The sequence below is a fragment of the Anoplopoma fimbria genome, chromosome 23, assembly GCF_027596085.1.
Source record: "Anoplopoma fimbria isolate UVic2021 breed Golden Eagle Sablefish chromosome 23, Afim_UVic_2022, whole genome shotgun sequence".
Classification (NCBI taxonomy): domain Eukaryota; kingdom Metazoa; phylum Chordata; class Actinopteri; order Perciformes; family Anoplopomatidae; genus Anoplopoma; species Anoplopoma fimbria.
This window is the reverse complement of record NC_072471.1, coordinates 13,716,799-13,736,287: the sequence shown is the minus strand read 5'-3', so window position 1 is coordinate 13,736,287 and position 19,489 is coordinate 13,716,799. Positions and strand designations below refer to the sequence as shown.

The 19,489-nt window shown below is 42.9% G+C and overlaps 1 protein-coding gene across 2 annotated transcripts in view; it reads left to right on the top strand.

Annotated features, from left to right (window-relative positions):
• The window catches only part of tbc1d22a (TBC1 domain family, member 22a), a 114,308-nt gene that overhangs the window by 56,116 nt on the left and 38,703 nt on the right, over positions 1–19,489 (top strand). For both annotated transcript variants that reach the window (XM_054624373.1, XM_054624374.1), the window contains exons 10-11: positions 3,812–3,918; positions 16,237–16,312. In XM_054624373.1, coding sequence (XP_054480348.1) covers positions 3,812–3,918; positions 16,237–16,312 — 183 coding nt within the window. The remainder of the gene's footprint in view (positions 1–3,811; positions 3,919–16,236; positions 16,313–19,489) is intronic.

The following is a 19,489-nucleotide window of genomic DNA, read 5'->3' as shown; positions in this document are numbered from 1 at the left end:
CCAGGACAAACAGGAAATAAGCCCTGAGGCCTGGCAGGAAGCTGGCTCGGCAGCCAATGGGAAGAGAGGTGAGGAAGAGGGGGGGTGGGGCGGGGAGGCGAGGAGAACAGCTTGAGAGAGGCAGGGTAGCAATAGCAACAGAGGGGATTGTCAAATGACTGTATAGGAGGAGCAGAGGAAAGGAGGGAGGAGGGAGAATAGAGAGGCGAATCGTTGATGTACCAAAAGAGAGATCAAGAGACCATCGGAGGAAAATTGAGGTTTAAAAAGAGATGGGAGAGGCAGATTGATGGGGGAGAGGAGATTTGAAGTGGCAGAGCTAAAAACTATGTCAATAAGAGAATAATAGGTCACCTTATATTTTGGGTTGTTGGAGAAAGTTTGGATTCCTAAATGAAACATTCCCGTCTGTAAATAAAGGATTTCAAAGAAGAAGATGATTCTCATTTTCAAGCAAACAGTTGCAGCTTAAGCGACCAGTTTGAATGCAGTGTGTGTTGTGTCTGCACGCATGTGATGCTTCCTTTACTTCGCTTCCAACACTGCGATCTTCAGCATGTCTTTTTGCTTTTCTGCCAATTTGATCACAAAAAAAAAAAAACACGCCCACCTTCAGAGGCCTACGCATCTGTGTTTGTGCACAGACATGAGAGTTTGACGCCGGCTGTATCAAACGAGTTCGCCTCTGCTGCAAAAGGTGAGTTTGGTTCAGACCGGCTTTCTCCTCCTCTGAAGAAATATCCTCAGAATATCATTTGGCGAGAGGTTATTTTGGAAGGCACATCTCATGCAGAACTAAAGCCGCTGAGACTCCCAACTCGCCGAAGCTTGAACTTCCAGAAATTCCCCAGGTTCTTATTTGTGGAGCATTTTCTACTGAGATACGGATCATGTCCCAGACATGTATTGTCCGCCAGTCCTCTGTGCGGAGGAACTGCTCCAAAAGTAATCACCAAGAGAGTATCTCCAAGGAATTTCTACTGAGGCAAGAATCCAGTGAAAGCAATTAGTGGTTTCTTCTTTTGAAGGCAGGTCAGCTGAGACAAACGGCCTGTTGCGCCATTCAGGGTGGCCTCGAGTTAGTATTTTTTGTTATTTATGTCACCAAAATGCTTGTGATTTGAAGGTAGATCAAGTGGATCATGATAATTTAATCCAGCCACAGGTTGTGTTATCATCAGGCATTCAGCACACTGCTTTGATTCTTTTGTCCTTTTAAACAGGGAACAGAATGAGCTGTCTGGACTCCGCGGCCATGAAAGTGACTAATGACCTGAGCTCCGACAGTTTTTTAAGCATTCATCAGTTTAAAGCGGGTTTTGTGGGGTCAGCGTCGGTACCACCAGCCACCACAGGGGGCACTGTTGCCTTGTGATCCAAGCTGCACTGATCCAGTGCAGGCAGTCCCGCCGCATGGCCTCTCCTCCTTCTAAGCCCTTCCTCTTGTGTGTCCTTGTTATTGTGATGAGCTGTGCCCGATTCCAGCGTGACCACTGGACTCCCGGAAGCCGTCCCTTCTAATCTGCTCCAGAGTCAAGGTCTGGGTTTGGAACCGAGCCCGACAACGAGGCCCCAAAGCCGTGACAAAGACTGATTTGAGACTTTGGGATACCCACGGTCCCCCAGAACGCAGGAGCGGCGGCCGCTCTCACCGCCTTGTTAATCAGCAAACGGCACCACGCGGATTGCCAGTCAGCCTGTTTACAATCAATCTTTTCAACTACAAATTTAATGGCATCACTGTTGCCCAGAGAGACAGAGGGCTGTATTCATGTGTTGTCATTGTCTTCTGCAGCGCTATAGAGAAGCTATCAAACCGAATACTGACTTCAAAAATTGGTCAGATGGCGGCCACTTTTGTCTCTGTGCTTTTCCAACAGCTGCGCCGACACTGCATTTATCTTTAGCTGATTGTAGTTGACTTCTTCTGTAGCCTCAATTTAAGCGAGGCAGAAATATTGCTTCCATCCCGTTCATTTAGATGTGGCTCCAAAAATTGGATTTCAGAAGACTATATTTCAGAATGTGTGCACTAATAATGTCAGTTATGTGTGGCCTGCGGCTGTGTTACGTTGCACATTACACCGCCTGTTGATGGTATTGTGGTTAGAATGAACTACGCTGGCTTCTGATCATAATCCGGCCCGTCGACCACTTCCGTATCTGGTATTAAAGATCTGGTAGCTGTGTGAACACAGATCCCGGACGCCTTGATCTGTCCACGGTGTGATGGGATGAAAGGTCTCGGTGAAATGAAGGAACCTTCATTGCCTCTCTGTCCGGCTTCTCTCCATCCTTACCTGACTTCAAGCAGACAAGACAATGATGAGAGTGCATGCATGGCAGAATTGTTGGACGAGTGCACGCACACACACACACACACACACACACACACACACACACACACACACACACACACGCAGCCTAGTTGTAACTGGCTTTGTAGTCCTGGCTCGCCGCCAGCTCCCTGTCTGTGCGTCTGTCTGTCTGTCAGACGGAGCATGCTCATTACAACCTTGACAACATTCCACCGGGGTTGCCAAGGATACCAAGCAGAGCTGGCAGGTCTTGTGTGTGTGTGTATGTGCGTGCTAGTAGGAATACAAGAACTCAAACATATACATAACTCGATGTAACTTTTTTTGTATATGACCAAACACACACACACACACACACACACACACACACACACACACACACACACACACACACACACACACACGCAAGCACGTCCCTTTTCTCTGTCTCCCCTCTGTCCGTCTCTCTCCCCCCTTTTTCTGTCTCTCTGTAGATCATTGTTAATCAGTCTCGTCCCATCTCCTCTCCACTGGCTGTCAGTGGCTTGTCAGAAGCCCGTCAAAGCCCCCTGCAGTCCGTCACACACTGCTGCCGTTAATGACATCTGATGACACCCGTCGTTGAAGTCACCCGCTGGAGATGACTGGGAGCTTTGGGAATGCTCACTGCTTGGAAATTGTTATCTCCTGTGCAGTCTGCAGTTCATTTTAGGAGGATGTCCTAACCTAATACTTCTGTCTTTACCCGACGCTTCACAAATGCGGTTGTCCCTATTTGTATAGCCGTTTACAAAAGGACTCGCCAGTGGAATACAAATGTAAAAAAGAATCGACACAAATAATGGATGAAATGATTTAAATTTAACTTAAAAAGCGTAGTCTAGTGTCATAACTCGTCGTGGTTATTTTACTTCCAGCAAGTTCAAAGAACGAGCAAATAGAACAGAAATTAAGTTAAACACTCTCACTTAAAAAGTACATATTATGCCGTGTGCGTGGAGACTGTGTGACATTTCCTGAAAATTCAATGCAGCTGCGGAAAAAAGGTTAAACCACAGTTTTTTTTTTTTTTTTAAAAGATCCTAATTATTCGGCTGCTCGATCAGTTTTATTTGCTTCCCACGCGCTCAGCCGCCACTCTGCCTCCATCGCTTAGTTCATCCCTCCTTTATTCTTGTGCTCCCAATTTGTTGGCGTCTTCGCTCCATTCCATACATCTCTTTCATAACCACACCACCCTCACCTCTCCCCTCTGCTCCCACTCTTCCCATTGAAATTTCTCACCCCCGGCTGCACCTCATGTTCTTGTTTTCCTGTCTGAATGGTGAGCTGATGACGCCCCCCCGCTGTGCCGGTAGACCTGGAGTGCTTTCTGTTTCTTCCACTCCTTCCACCTTTTTTACATTTTTCCTCCCATTTTTCTTTCACCTGTCTCTTTCCCCCTCTCCATCTCTTTACCCCTGCACTAGTTATTACTCACTCTCTCTCTCTGTGTCCCCCTTTGTCTTTTCCAGAGGAGGAGGTGGAAAACTTTGACGTGTCCAGTCTCCAGGAAGAGGCTCTGAGGAACATCGAGGCTGACAGCTTCTGGTGCATGAGCAAACTGCTGGACGGCATCCAGGTAAGCATGCAGATTTGTTGAAAAGATGTTGGCTTTTCTTAGAACAAACTCCAAATGCCCACGTATGTTTTTTTTTTTTTACCAGCCTCTCTCCTCTCCCTTTACATTTCTGTTACTCACTTCTCTGATCTGGTCTTAATAGAGAGAAGTGTTCCTCTAACTGCATCTTGTTTACCTCAGCTCCCCACATTTTTTGCCCAAGTCAGGAGCTATACGATCGGCTAGCAGCACAGCAAGTACAGTGTCTAGAGTTTAATGTGAGGTGGGTCGGATGATAACCTGAGGGTGAGAGCTCCCGACCACAAAGACCGCTGATCCGAAACAGTGAGCTGAGAGTGGCTGGAAGCTGTGCTCAGCTCCACACCAAGTTGTTGAGTCTAGGTGGTGTCAGCCGCTCTAGCAATAGTTTCACATTACATGTAGCAGTACAGTTGGGTATACACACTTGTTGAGGTCGAACTGCACTGCACAATGAGCAAAGAAGTAATGACAAAATATCGTAAAAATGAAGATCTCCTCTGGTCTGTTGTTAAATTTGCGAGAAAACTGGGACCAGATCACTGCTGTTCATGCAGCTTTCCTACTCACTCATTTTAATCGAGGCTTATCGAACATATGTGCAAGTTGCCATATTCTATTCTATATCCAAGGTATACATGAGCGAAACACCAGTGACATATGGTATATGTTGGATGAGGAGACCCAGCAGACTCACAGTTCAATAGATATATTTATGCCCAGCGAAGCACATGTTGTTTGTAAGTATTTTTGCTATATTCATTATGCAGCAGCACACAGCTGACAACTGGTCACGCTCATATGCTAACTTAGGAGGCAATTTGGCCTTTTGTGCTCTGATTTAATTTGGCATGCGGTAAACACACCAGTCATAATTTTTGTTTTTATGAAAACTCAACTTTTGGCATTTGCTCCTGGTGTTCTTCCCCACGTTTTGAAAGAAGGAAATAAATCAGAAACTAATTGTATTGCCATGAATGTAATCATGTCATCACTGAGAAGAGGTTTTTAAAGTACATTAGACTGTCTATTTGCTCAGTTAAGTGCATGTGCAAACGTTAAAGTCCTGTCCGTTGTAAAGCCTGCAGGACGTCACAACACTGTGAGCAATATGTACAAAGCAGCTTTCTCTGTGTGGGTTTAGTTAATGTGATTGTCTTGCATATTCTAAAGCAGGTCCGAGAGTCTGGAGGACAGATAATTGCTTACAGGCCTCATCACCAAACTTCATTTTGTTTCATCATTTCTTCCCAAACCCTTTTTGCCCACCAGCGCTCTGATTCGACCTCGCTCTCAGCGGTCACGGTTGAGCCATCTGTCAACTCTAAACGTGCCTGTCTTGGTTGACTGTAGATTTGCCCACAACGATGTAACCATCTAAAATATGTTTTTACCATTGGTATCAATGCTGGATTAAACTTTGTAGGCACTAGCAGAGTTTCTCCCTTTGTTGATGCTCTATGGCCATCAGGAAATGTGGAAAACTTAGTTTGTCATCCACATTTTTGCTACATTTTGGTACTTTTTGACCCCCTGTTGATGTAAGAATACACTATGGCTCTAATAGTTATGGCCTGGGTGTCACTGGTTGTCTCTCTGACCATGCTTTAGCACAGCTACTCTAATAATTGTTTCCTGGCACAGTTAAAGAAGCTTCTGCCAAGTCTCCCCCGGTCTGGTCAATGACCCTAATCTAAAGTAACACTTAAGACGATGGCCACAGCAGTTAGTCTTTAAGTGTATTGATTGGGCAATATGCTTATTGTTGTATGGAAATAAGTGTTTTAGGGGTGAAAGAAAAACCCTGAATCTTGATGCCGAAGTGCCATTTTTGCTGAGGAAAGAGAGTTTTAATAGATCATTTCTGATCAGTTTATGTTGTTTAATACACTTGTGCATTAAAAATATACCCAATGTCGTGAAAGTCAATCTATCGCCCAGTCCTATACTAAAGGGTAATTAATAGTGAAGAGCATGTGGTGTGCATAAAGCGTGATCATCCATAAATAACTATCAATTGGTTGGCTATTCATTTAGGAAATTAATAGAGGCTGTGCCTTGTTGCCCCTGAGAGAACAAGACATAGAGAGAGAGAGCTTGAGAGCAGAGGAAGTAAGAGAGAAGAATAGAGTGTGGGTCTTTGTGTGTGCGCTTTGCAGACGTTGTTTGTCCCCGCGCTTGTGTTTGTTTGTGACCTTGGCTCCAAACTAATTACGTGCAATGCACCAGGGAAGCCCATGTTTCCCCCCCCACCCCCCTTAATGCTTTCTAAACAATCTGACGGAGGCTGAGTGCCTCAGCACCATAATTAGTTGGTGATCCTTGTTCTGACCTCGTCTCCAACCCTCTCACATCCACTACACACTATTACACTTAACTGAGGGGCCTGAAGGTGGGGGTCCGGAGGGGTTGGAGAGAAGGGGGAGTCCGCCCATGCAATTACATCTGCTCGCTGCCTTTTAAGCACCGTATATAGATATATATATATATATCTATATCCGGCATCTCCTGGAACCGGGGCCACGCTGGCGTCCACTTGTTTCGGAACCAATTTGTGCAAAATATTTAACGGGTTTTAATTGCGTCACAATGCAGAACAAACTCAAGAGTAGGGAGGCTCGAAAAAACAGGGTTGGGAATTTTTTGTAAGGTAAAAAAAGATTCTTCCATTCATCCATGAATCAGCTGGTGTGGTTTTCCCTGCAATTTTACATAATTACAGTGCCTGATGTACAGCAGAAATACTTTTGAAAGTTTTCCTCATTTTTAATGCAGTAAATTGGCCATTAGCTCTGGTTTTTAGTGTCTCACTGCCAGGCCTCTCTCCCACCTTTTTGAAAGAAAAGAAAAAAAGCGAAACAGGCTATTTTGGCTATCAATTCGCTTAAGCAGCTTCTCTAATGAGCCGCTGCTTTAATTGGCAACGCTGCAGCCCACCACCTCCTTCAGGAGCAGGCCTGGTTATGAGGTACGTAGGTGTCCCAGCTGTACAAATTAGTTGTTTAGGAGGATGTTTTATTTAATGTTAATCTTCACACTTCAAAAAGCACTAAAATGTTGAGAATTGCTTCATCTTTGGCTGACCCCTTTTAACAGCTGGGGACTGGCTGAAGAGCTACATGTGTGTGTGTGTGTGTGTGTTATTGATGAAATTAAAGCTGTGTTGTCAGGCTGACATCCAGGGCTACACACCCACACACCACGAACAACATGTCGCACACTTCCCCCACATCGTGCTAGCAGACAGTGAGAGACCGTTTCAGGGCTTAAATGAGTGAAGACAGCCATTCTTCTGTCCTGGCGTGACCTTTAAGGCACTGTTAAGTGGACAAGCGTCAACAACAAGAGAACAGCTCGCTGCCCCCCCCTGCAGTGCATTTACACATCAAACAGGCAGCACACGTTGGCCACATCTAGTTCTGACAAGATTAAAAAAAAAAAAGAACACAGCATTGGACTGGAAATGGGCCAGTGTTTACTTTTGTTCATGATTATCCAGCCATGTGCTTTTATCCATGGCTCTACCACCAAGCCGATACATGAACTATCATCATCTTTAAAAAATGTCGGTGAATTCAAATGGCAGCTAAACATAAAATAAATGGACAAAAAAATGTAAATGATATTTCTACAGATCAGTACGTCTACCCATTTGAGACGCATCTCTGTTAAATTGACCTCGATGTTACCCCCGGTCTCCAGCAGCCAATTAGTCTTGTGCTCTGCTAAATTGGACAGCGCCTCTGGCTAACTTGGCTAATTTAACTTGTTAAAACGGTTCCATATCTGCCATTTAAATGGAACCGTCATCTCTGCCTAATATCTTGTTGTTGATTTTAACATGTCCTGTTACCCCAAACAGTTATCCATTAATATGCGCTCAGTAAATTAATCTTTGTCCCAATTTTTTAACATATTTAGGTAGCTGAGGGTGCTCATGACTGTCGCAGCTCCAGTATGCGCTGTCTGATAGCCAGTGTCTTACCTGCCATGCCCAGAGAGGAAAATGAATTCAGGAAGTTTAAGAAGTCCATTATTCCACAAGTACACCCCCAAGGGCTCTCAGTTTTAAAGCCTCACAGATGAAAACCTGCCTTTTATGTTAATTCTGCAGATATGCCTTTTTACAGCGGGGGCTCTTAAATATATTTTTTCCCATTCAGGACCTTTGAGAAATGTTATTTCACCCCGGGATCTGAACTTGTTTTATTTCTGCTGCGGTCTCTAACACTAACCCTAACCCTTAACCCAAATGGGGGTCCAACAGAAAAACATGTCTGACCCCATGATGCTAAGTTTTTAGGAAATGTTAATTTTTCTGATTTTTTTACAACAACTTTTTGACTGGAAAGCTTCACAAATGACCTAGCCAGAATAATATTTGGCAAGTTTTCAATTCTGTTTCATGTATTGAATCAGGTTAGGATTACTCATTGAAGTTGAGATACCCCTGAGGCTGAAAAGATCTTCTATTCGCACAAATTCTTACTAACTTGACCCACGTGAACCCGTCTCCAGCAAAGTCACCAACAAGATAAATGAACAACACTAAATTAATGTAAAACACAGAAACGATTCAATGGTGGCCAGCTCCCTCTCCTGCTGCTCTACGTCTGAGCTGCCTCCAGCCCCTCCCTTGGACTGTGCCTGCTCATTGTCAAGGTAGCCATCTGTTTCCACGGTGCCAGCTAGAGATGGGGTCTCCCTCGAATGGGAACAGGGGTCCAAGGACCGACGTCTAGCAGACGGTAGCCTGACCGAACCAGACGCCGTGTCCTGTTCTGGTTTCCTCAAGGGTTCCACACTGTCACAGTGGGCTGTCACTCAATCCACCGCCAACGCACACACACACACACACACACACACACACACACACACACACACACACACACACACACACACACACACACACACATACACACACAAGAGGAGTGATCTGCCAGCTGGTGTGTGTATGTATGTATGTGTGTGTGTGTGTGTGTAATGCTTGACAGCTTGTTTGTGCATGTGTTTGTATTGTTTGTCTTCCAAGTCTCATTGGTTCACGGGTAAATGTAGCCACTGTTCAAAAATAACTCTGTTGACCTTAAAGTCCCAGTGAAACGGAAGTTAGAGCGTCTTTAGCTCCTGCGCTGTGACGCATTCCCCGGTGGAACAGAATGTTTGAGCGGTGTACATACACTAGAGGGATTAAAATCGCTAATAAGTGGGCGGGCTATGAATGTTGCGCGATACAGAGCTGCAGAGGACTATGTCTGCACACAGACCTCTCTTATCGCTAAAAGTTGCAGATTGATGGATGGATGGATGTCATGATCTTGTGAATGGTTTAAATTGGTAGGTACTAGCTCACATGAGCAGAGCTAATATTTAGTTTTATAGGAAGAAAAGATAATTGGATTTTCATTCCAATTGTGTTTTTTATGTATTTTTATTCATTTATTGTTTAATATGTGCACAATATTATTCAGCATGTGATCTGAAAGGTTAAAAAACACATTTTTTCATTTCACTTCAACTTGAACCCCTGCTCCCCCATCTACTTTTTTTTTAAAACTGGAATTCTCTGTCCCCCTCTTCATCTTTCTTTCTTTTAACAGATTTATTTGTAGCATGTTATCTGAGCTAGTTCACCTGCAGTTCAGTGGAGATGATGGCATTAACAGCTGCTGGGAGGGGAGAGGTTAGAATCAAGGCTGAGGTTGGATGGAGACATTTCTGCAATAAGAACGGCATAAAGGAAAGAGTGTGCACCCTTCTGCTGGATGAAAACTTTGTTAGCAGAGAGACAAGTGGTGCTGATCACGTTAGAGGCTGTGTACGGCAAGGCAGGTTTCTTTATAATCCACCATCCGTCCACCAAGGCAGTCTCAAAGTGCTGGTTAAACTCTTTGCAACAGTTACTTCCTTGTACTTCCTTGTGATATAACAAAAAAGCTTTTACATTTGCTCTTCTAAGTAATTGTCATTGGTTCGCTCTTGGGTAAACACTTCACATAGTATGTGCTTTGAATAAGGAAACTTAAAGGTGTGGGCGATGTTTCCTTGTCTTTGAAATGATAACTGAATTGATAACTCCTCAGATCTAATTGTCCAAGAGACATGGACCCGGATAGCAGTTTACATTCACATTAGCCAGGTTACACCCTGCCTTCAGCAGTGACCTGATTTCTTAAAGGTCACATAATTGAGAAACATGGTTTCTGTAATTGGGGAAGGGAATAGGAGAAACCTTGTGACCGGCTTCTTACATTCGTCCCTCACCTCACCTTTTCTTTTTTGGTTTCACCGTCCACATCCGTTCCACAGTCTGTCTAACAGTCCGTCCCATTATTGTGAACGTAGAACGAAGAATGTGGAACAAAAGTCCACTTTGGACTCGTTTTTGGTGTTCGAAGATCGATGTGACCTCACAAAACATGTATTTGACAAAAACTCAGGAAAACAATTAGCTATTTATTACAATTTCACACAAACATCTAGGAGGATAAAGTGATGACTTGACTGGGGGAGGCGGCTTACAACCACGAAGCGTTGATTCTAGTTTTTCCATTTACTTTATATTTTCTAATGTAACTGGGTTTAAAGAATAAGCAAATGTACAGGAAGTCTAAAATTGGCATTTGGCAAATACTATGGATTTTTATGCAAAACCGTCTCATCAAAGAATAAGTGAAGAGGAGTAGAAATCTGGGCAAGCATTCAAGTCCATCTTTTGATACTTGAGTTCTTAGTCATGCTAGCATCGTGGCTCTAAGGACAGCCATGTCGGTTGATTGGTGCACCACTTTGTTTGGACCAGACTTTAATTCCTCATTGGATAGATTTCCATTGATCATGTGTCTTACTGACTTTGATGGTCCTCTGATCAGTTTCTAGAGCCACCATGAGGTAGACTATTATTGTTAATCTGTCAATTTCTGGCTAGATTGTCATGAAACTATGTACACTTATACATTCCCCCTGAGAAGGAATTTTAATATATTTTTTGATCACATCACATTTTCTCTAGCCCCATCTTCCGGCCAAACTTCCTTTGTGCAAAACTTTGGTTTTATGATCAAATATGTATATTGTGTTAAAGTGCTATTTAGCAAATGGTGGATGCTGAACATGGTTAACTATACCTGCTAAACATTAGTATTCAGCTCAAGTACAGCCTCACAGAGATGCTAGCACAGCAGTGCACTCTTAAGTGTTGTTGATACTTGATACTGTGCTATAGACACTTTTTTGTCAGTATAAAAAAACAAAACGGATTTAGACCGTACATTCATACTTCCGCTGCGTCTCAAACTTATGGACTACCTACCTTTGGTGCTGCCAATACACATTCAAGTTCACCGCCCTCAAACTAAACACAAACACACACTAAAGCAACAGAGTGAAATTGGGCCAATCCTCCCGTAGCTCTGAACAACTGTAATTGTCCTCACCTTTGTCTCCACCTTATCGCAACCTGTCATCTCTCTCACACAATCACTTTCAGCTTCTCCTTCGCACACACACACACACACACACACACACACACACACACACACACACACACACACACACACACACACACACACACACACACACACACACACACACCCTAGGATGACAGATCATAGCCCTGTCCTTCAGTTTATTGTCTGCCCTTTATCTTGACCTGTCATCTCTCTCTCTCTCTTCCTCTCTCTCCCTCTCTCTCTTCTGTCCTTACGTCTGTTTCTCTCTCACACACCCTCGCGGCGTTGTTGTGTCGGGTTCTGTCCAACTCACTGATAGACATCCTGTGCCACAATAGGAGGCAATCTTAGTCCGGCGTGGAGCCATTGTTGTCTCTAATAGAATGGACTGAGAGGTGAAGAGCTATTGATTCAGCTGAGTGAGAGAGAAGGGGGGGGGGACAGGGGACGGGACGGAATGAGTGGACAAAGAAGTAGAGAACGAGAGGCTGTTGACACCTGGCCGAGAGAGAGAGAGAGAGACAGACAGTGAATTTATGTTTAGTGCGTCGCGCATCTGTTCGTTCATGCGGGTGAAACGGGGCCTTTCGACTCACTCGCCGGGTCATATGTAGTGGACGGACAGGTGGCGGCAGAAGAGGCGAACGTATGAATAATAAAGGAGTACGAGTTGATTTCCTCCTGTTGCCTCAGCTGATCAAAGATCCGACATATTGGAATTGAAAGGAAGCGAGTGAGGACCGGCATACGAAGGGGGAAAATAGAAAATGGGACAAAGGAATAAAGGAGGTGAGAGAGTAAAAATTGGAGAGAGGTGAGGAAATGGGAGAAGCAGTTAACACAGAAAGGATTAAAATGCAGAGGAAGAGAAGACAAATTAGAGTAAAGGCACAATTCTTATTAGTGCCTTAAACTTGTCACAAAAAAAAAAAGAGAACAGATCCAACTAAACAACAATCAGTCACAAAAATAAAATGCAGTGCAGCATGGAACAAAATGAAACACCGGGGAACAAAACAAAGCAGAGGACACATAATAGCATGTTCAAAACACTTAGTCAAGTCTAGCCTCATTAACACCACCAAAGTGATGAAAATAGACAAAGAAATAGAGAGCAGAAGGTGGGAGAGGAGAAGAGCGAGAAATTGATAGAGGAAGAAATGAGAGGGGGGGGGGGGGGGGGATGTGGAATGAGTCAAAATGAAGAAAGTAGAGAGGAACAGAGCGAGATTTAAAGGGAAATGAATGGGTGTGGAAAGAGAAAATATGCTAATTCAAAGAAAGTGAGGGAGACAGAGGGAGAAGTTGGAAGGAGGAAGAGAGAGAGAGAGAGAGAGAAATGATGAATGGAAGTAGGCTGTTTAAAGCACTGACAAATATGAGTTTTGAAAACATCCTGACCCTCAAATGTCTCTTTTTTTATGATGATGTGGAAAAAGAAAAGTACAAATCCTTTTCTAAAAGTAAAAAACAACACAATAGCACAATGGAATGATATTAAAGGTAAACGTCCCGCTCCTAAAATTCAAATGGAAGTAGACGGATGGATAGATGGATAAGATTTTCAGTTTTCTCAGTTTCCTGGCTGTGGATTCTCATTTTATTTACCTGGACCATCTTCTCTTCATTCCTCTATATCAAAACATGCCGTTGATTTTTTTTTTTTACCAGAATCCATGACCCACTCGGAAATATAAAATAACAGTGAAAATATAGAAGCTAAAAGAAGGAACAAGCTTTATTGAATCACCAGTATACAAAAAAAGAATGAGTCATCCCTTGAAAAACAACAAAACAGTTTGTGTTCCGTACAATCAATAATATTACAAGTTGAAGGCAAGATTTTGACAGACACAGAGATAGCTAAATGGATAGGGATGAGAAAGAATGTGTTTGAGAAAGCCATACAGAGATATGAATAAAATAAAGTGGGAGGCACAGTGAGGGAGAATAAGTGTTACAATAAGACTGATTCAAAAGCAATAAAGACGCTGACGGGAAAGAAGAAGAAGAAGAAGAAGAAAAATGTGAGCTATTGCTCAGAAGTGTAGAGGAAATTTGTATTGTATGTAAAGAACTAGAAAATACCACACGATGATTTTGAGACAGACAGACAGCCACGAGATGCTGAGAGAAGAAGCTGGTGAGAGAGAGATGGAGAGAAAGTGAGAGAGAGAGAGAAGGAAGGCCAGTTGATTAATGCCAGCAGCTTCAATAATGCAAATGTAATTACTTGTACTGGGCCTCACACTCGCTTAGCACCTAACCACATTAACACCGGGGCGGTGGAAAGAAAGGGAGCCAGAGAGGGAGACAAGAAAGACAATGTATAAATCTAGAATCAACAACAACGAGGAAGGAAGGATGATGGGAGTTGGAGTAGGAATGAGTGTTAGAAACAATAGACCAAATGGATTTTTGAGGGACATTATTTAAATCCATACTTGGTAATGAAAGAAAATCTGATTGTTTTGTTTGATGTGAACAAGCCGTATATTGAGCAAAAAAACCTTTTTACTGTTGTCAGTGCTCTGGGCACAGCTTTGGAATAACCTTAAACCTAGTTTGTAATTTATGTGCTACAATATTACAAAATATCTACGATGGCTGATGTATTGCCCTGGCAGAGTTCTCGATTTAGCTGTAGTCGAGGTGCTTGCTGACGATAGAAAACGTCCCAAAATTCCGTCAGTTCTCTTAAGAACATTAACACCGTTGTTGAAACTTAAACCTCTTAATTGGGAGGTGAAGGGGATATGGCACATGTAGAGACAAGGAATGGGTGAAAAAAAAAAATGATACTGTAGACGGAGAAATTGTAAAATAATAAAAAATAGTTTTTTACCCTTCCAACCACTGAAGGACACACTCGCCTCGGTTCTGCTGAGCCTGAAGGACAACTAGAGCTGTTTATTGCTAAATTACTTTTCTCCTCCCCTTCTCTCTCTCTCTCTCTCTCTTTTTCTTTCTCTCTCTTTCTCTTTCTCCTCATTTTCTCTCTCCATCTGTTGGATGGTTTGCCACATCAGCTGTTCTCCGGCCACACTGAAATGACCCTTCAAGGAAACGTAATCCTTGTGCGCGTGTGTGTGTGTGTCTGTGTGTGTTTCTCTGTGGACACACACATAAAATGCTTATGTGCTGTTCTCACATGTATTGAATTCTGCAAGTTCAACCCACAGACACTGCCCACTCGTATTCATCATGTGATCATATTCAGGTTCAGTTATTGTCTCCATTTCCCAAAATAACTTTCAATCATGTTGTGTCCTAAAATGTCAAAATGTATGATCTCCACAGCGCCCCTCTTTATTCAGTCAACTCTTCTTGCTTAAGAAGTGCCCATCTCCCTGTAGCGGTTACCATAACGATTATCCATAAGTGGGTTTCTTTTGTGCCAGTCAGTTTATGGCTATATTTCACCGTCTTCTGTTGAAAATGACTCAAAGCCTGTTGCTTGTGTGAACACCGTTCAACCTTTATACACCAGAGGAGTGATGTTCAGAAAAAAAAAAATACTTCACTTTATTGTAATGCAGGCTTATAATATTCCAATATCCAAAATCTAAGATGGTTTCAAAATGATCACAGTGAATTTTCTTCCCTCTGTTCAACAGTCACGCCGTGTCGGCTAAATGACGAGGGGCTTTTATTTTAAAAGGTTAGAATTGAAGAAGTGGATCTGTTAGCACTGCCTTTGTCAAAGTTAAGGGGGACATTTTGCCATTTTGGTCAGTGTTGAGGCGCCTTCCTGATCTTACACGTTTTTGCCTTTTATTTGTGGTGCAAAAGCTTGTTGTTGCTCTGTTGCTGTGCAATATTCATTCTCTTTGTGAGATTATTAATGACAAAAGTTATATAGTTCAAAAATATAAATTGACTTGCATAATACCAAATAAAATGCCCCCCAATGTTAAAGCCTTTAGTCACAGCGTTAATAAAAATATTTATAATATCTAATCTTAATATCGTCTGCTATCTTCTTCAATCCTTGCACACAATGGAGGGAGTTATTACTAACAAACTTTATGAACCAGCTGGTATTATGTCGTCCACATGAGGCTCACTAACTACTTGAAGGGGACAATAGTGAAAAGAAGTGCTTCAGCTCTTTGGAATATTTTATTATTCCACCACTATCTGAGGCCAGGACCCATTCACAGCTCACTTGTTATGTTCTTCAGTCAGCCGTCAGCCGTCTCCTTTGTCTTCAAGGCCACAGCCACGCTGGTTTTGTCATGCCAGTGTTCATTAGGTAGCCTATTTTCTCTGTTTGCTGTTTTTAAAAGATGCCTCGGGCTTTTGTGTGAGGTGCGAAATGAGCCCCGGCAAACACTTCAAATCTTTTTAACGGCTACTGCCCTTTTCTGAGAATGGACCCTCACAGTGAAAATGTGAGATTTTCAAACCTTTGTCGTGTTTTCTGTGACACACTGACTCTCGGGACAGATGGCTGCGAAACATCAGTGTGTAACATCAGTGTGTAATCATGTTAGTTTTCTCAACGAAGGATCAATTTCACAGCTTGTCTGAGAAATTACGGAGAAATATGACCAGTATACCTGTAGTACAAATTTCTACTTGATCTCATTTGCTCTTGTTTTTAATGCTTTTCTTTGCACTTTTTTCTTATCTGGTCATTTCAGGAGTTTTTGTCCACTGAGTAGTGTGACCTTTTTACTGTTTGTTGTTGCTTAATAATGGTTTAATTCTTGCAATCATTCACTTTAAGCTTAATGCTTAAAGTATGAAAATAGGATATTATACAGACTCACTGTTTCAGATTTTTCCAATGTTTGTAAATTAAACCTCTGTCCATATTGACTTTGTTTGGTTTTCTTCTACTCAGGACAACTACACGTTCGCACAACCAGGCATCCAGAGGAAAGTCAAGGCCCTGGAGGAGCTTGTCAGCAGGATTGATGGTGAGTTACCTGCCTTCAACCATCCATCCACTAACCCAGGGGTGTCCAAACTACGGCCCGCGGGCCAACTGCGGCCCGCGATACATTTTTAATTGGCCCGCTACAAATTCTAAAAACATAATGGAATATGGCCCACACATGAAACTTGCACTTAATGCTGCATTCACACCAAAAGCGAAGTGAATATTTCGCGCGTCTAGTTTACATGTAAAGTCAATGCACAGACGCGGATATTCGCGAGTAGATGCGAACTCGAGCCTGGCGGCGCGAATCAGGTGAAATATTCGCGGGACGCTGTGTTGCGACAGCCAATCAGCATTGAGCTTCTCCTCCTCTCACTCTGTCATCGATTAGCCAATCAGCGTTGAGCTTCTCCTCCTGTCACTCTGTCATCGATCCGAGCTCCGTTCACAAAACAGGCATTTTAAAAGTGATTTCCTTCTCCTCCTGCAGAGAGAACTAACAAAACATGAATTCTGACTTTTTACAAACCACCATCATTATGTTGTTATTTCAGCGTCCCTTTTTGTACATTTATTGCAATTAAATCACAGTAAAATTGTTTATTTTCGGTTCATACGGCTCGAATAAATCCACGTTAGTTAATTTGTTAACAACCCCAATAACTTATTTGTATAACTAGCTTAAATATACCCATCCCTTTGCCCCCCTATCCTCCCCCTCTCTGTATACAGGGCTGTGAAGGATCACCATCCTGAGTAAGAAGCAATCTCAGGCTGCTGTTTTGAAAATGAGCTGCCAACCATTTTTATAACAAAATAAATGAAAACCCATTAATGGAAAGTTGTGATATTTTTTTCTTTAAGCATATTCAAATATCAAGCATAATTTACCTACATTTGATTGATTTTGTTAACTTTAATAGCCCAGCCTTTCGTATATTTTTCTATATGTGGCCCTCAGTGAAAAAAGTTTGGACACCCCTGCACTAACCCATCCGTCCATCTATCCACCCATTGACCCATCCACCCATCCATCCAACCATCACAACCACACACACACACACACACACACACACACACACACACACACACACACACACACACACACATCCACACACACACACACACACACACACACACACACACACACACACACACACACACACACACACACCACATCCATCCACCAATCCACCCATCCATCTGTTCAACTATTCACACACACCCACCCACCTATCCAGACACCCATACACCCATCCATGCATTCGTCCAACCATTCACACACACAACCACCTATCCAAACAGCCATCCATCCATCCATCCATCACAGACACACCATCCACCATCCACCATCCATGCATCCATCCATCCATCCATCCATCCATCCATGCATACACAGACACACACACACCAACACACCCATCTACCCATTCATTCATTCATCCATCCATACACACACACACACCCATCCATCCATCCATCCATCCATCCATCCATCCATCCATCCATCCATCCATCCAATTATAGAACCATACACACACCCAGCCATCCAGCCACCCTCTTATCCACCAGTCAATCAATGCATCCATTCATCCTTTTCCTTGTGTAAGTTGTATTTCCAGTCCCTTTCATGGCATACACTCGACACAGACCATATAATGATCGAATAACAAGCTGTGCTGGCGGCACCAGAGAAGGCCGGGCGCCGTTTGGGCGTTGTTGATCTCGACCCACATTGCAATGATGCAGAGCTGGATGAAAAATCTGTTAAATTTCCCTTTCATGAGGCTTTCATTCCCCTTACAGTTTTCCTAACACTAACAACTTTCTTTGATAGTTTGAAATCATGTGTTAGAACGAGATACACAACAGAAAGTAACATTTGTTTTCACGCCTTCATTCCTCCGCAATTTGTATTCACATGACGACATGCGATCGCTGATTGTCATTTCACCCGGCTGTCGGGGGGAAATGTGAACGTGTTGGTGATTATTAGCGCAAAAGTAATGGCCCGCTGAGGACTGGATGTTAATGTATGCACACTGTGTGTACTTATACACAGATCCTTAGTGTTAATTGGCAGTGCTGCTTTTCCCTCTGTTTCCTCCTTCTCTTTTTCACATTGTTAAAACAATAAATGTATTAATAATGTTTAATGGATTTCCATACAAACTTGCCGTTGTGACTTGTGTGCTACTCGGAGCAGCCGGTCCTATCAAAGGAAGCCTTTTGTACAATGGTCATGTTCTTGGCTAACCTTGGTTGCTGTCCGACCATCCTGTCACCCGCTCTGTCAGCCAGAGGGAGGGGAGGACTCACCCGCTGCATCCAAATGGATGGAGGGAGAGTTCATACGTGTGTGTGTGTGTGTGTGTGTGTGTGCGGGGGTGTGAATGTCAGAGAAAGTTAGCGTGAGTATGCGGGCCTGTCCCCTTGTGTGATCGTGAGGGAGTAAACTTGCCGATAGAAAGGACGAGTGTGAGAGTGTCAGTGCGTGTTGTTGTATTCTGTGTGTGCAAAAGAAAGTGATATACTGTAAGTTTGTGTACATTGGAGTGAATGTGTGTGTTTGTCTTTTCTATGTTTATGAAAAATAAAACGATAAAATGAAGAAGCAATGTCCTCCCGAGCGCCGCCACACCACAGGCAAAGACATAAAAAAATGACTTGACATTTTTACTGTATCTTATTCCATAAGTGCCCTGTCATCATAGTTGGGGAAGAGCCATTTTATACCTCGCTAGCTTGACATTACCACCTCTAATGAGATCACAGATAGCTTTTATCTCGTGTTACGGGATTGTTTTTCGCCCCGCTGTCGACACAGCATCTGTTTTGGGAACAATGGCCTCTCATCTCTTCCAGAATTACCTATCAGCGCTTATCAGATGCAGGGTTATCCAGAGTGTTGTGCAGTTGGATAAAGGTCGGGGTCCTTTTCACAACAGGCAGATGTTGTAGCGACTGGTACAGACTTACCAATATCACCATTTCACTCCTGATAGAAATCCCATGTCGGATAATCAGATTTTACGATCATTTTTATTGTTTCTTTATTGTTTTTCTCTCTGTGCTAATGTTTTTTTGTATGTTTCTTTTGAGAAAACCAATTCATTATATTAACAACACTAATTGTACTTAATCTTGCAGCTCATTAATTTTAGATTTGTTGGACAATTTTTTTTGCAAAATGAACAAATGTATTTTGCTCCAT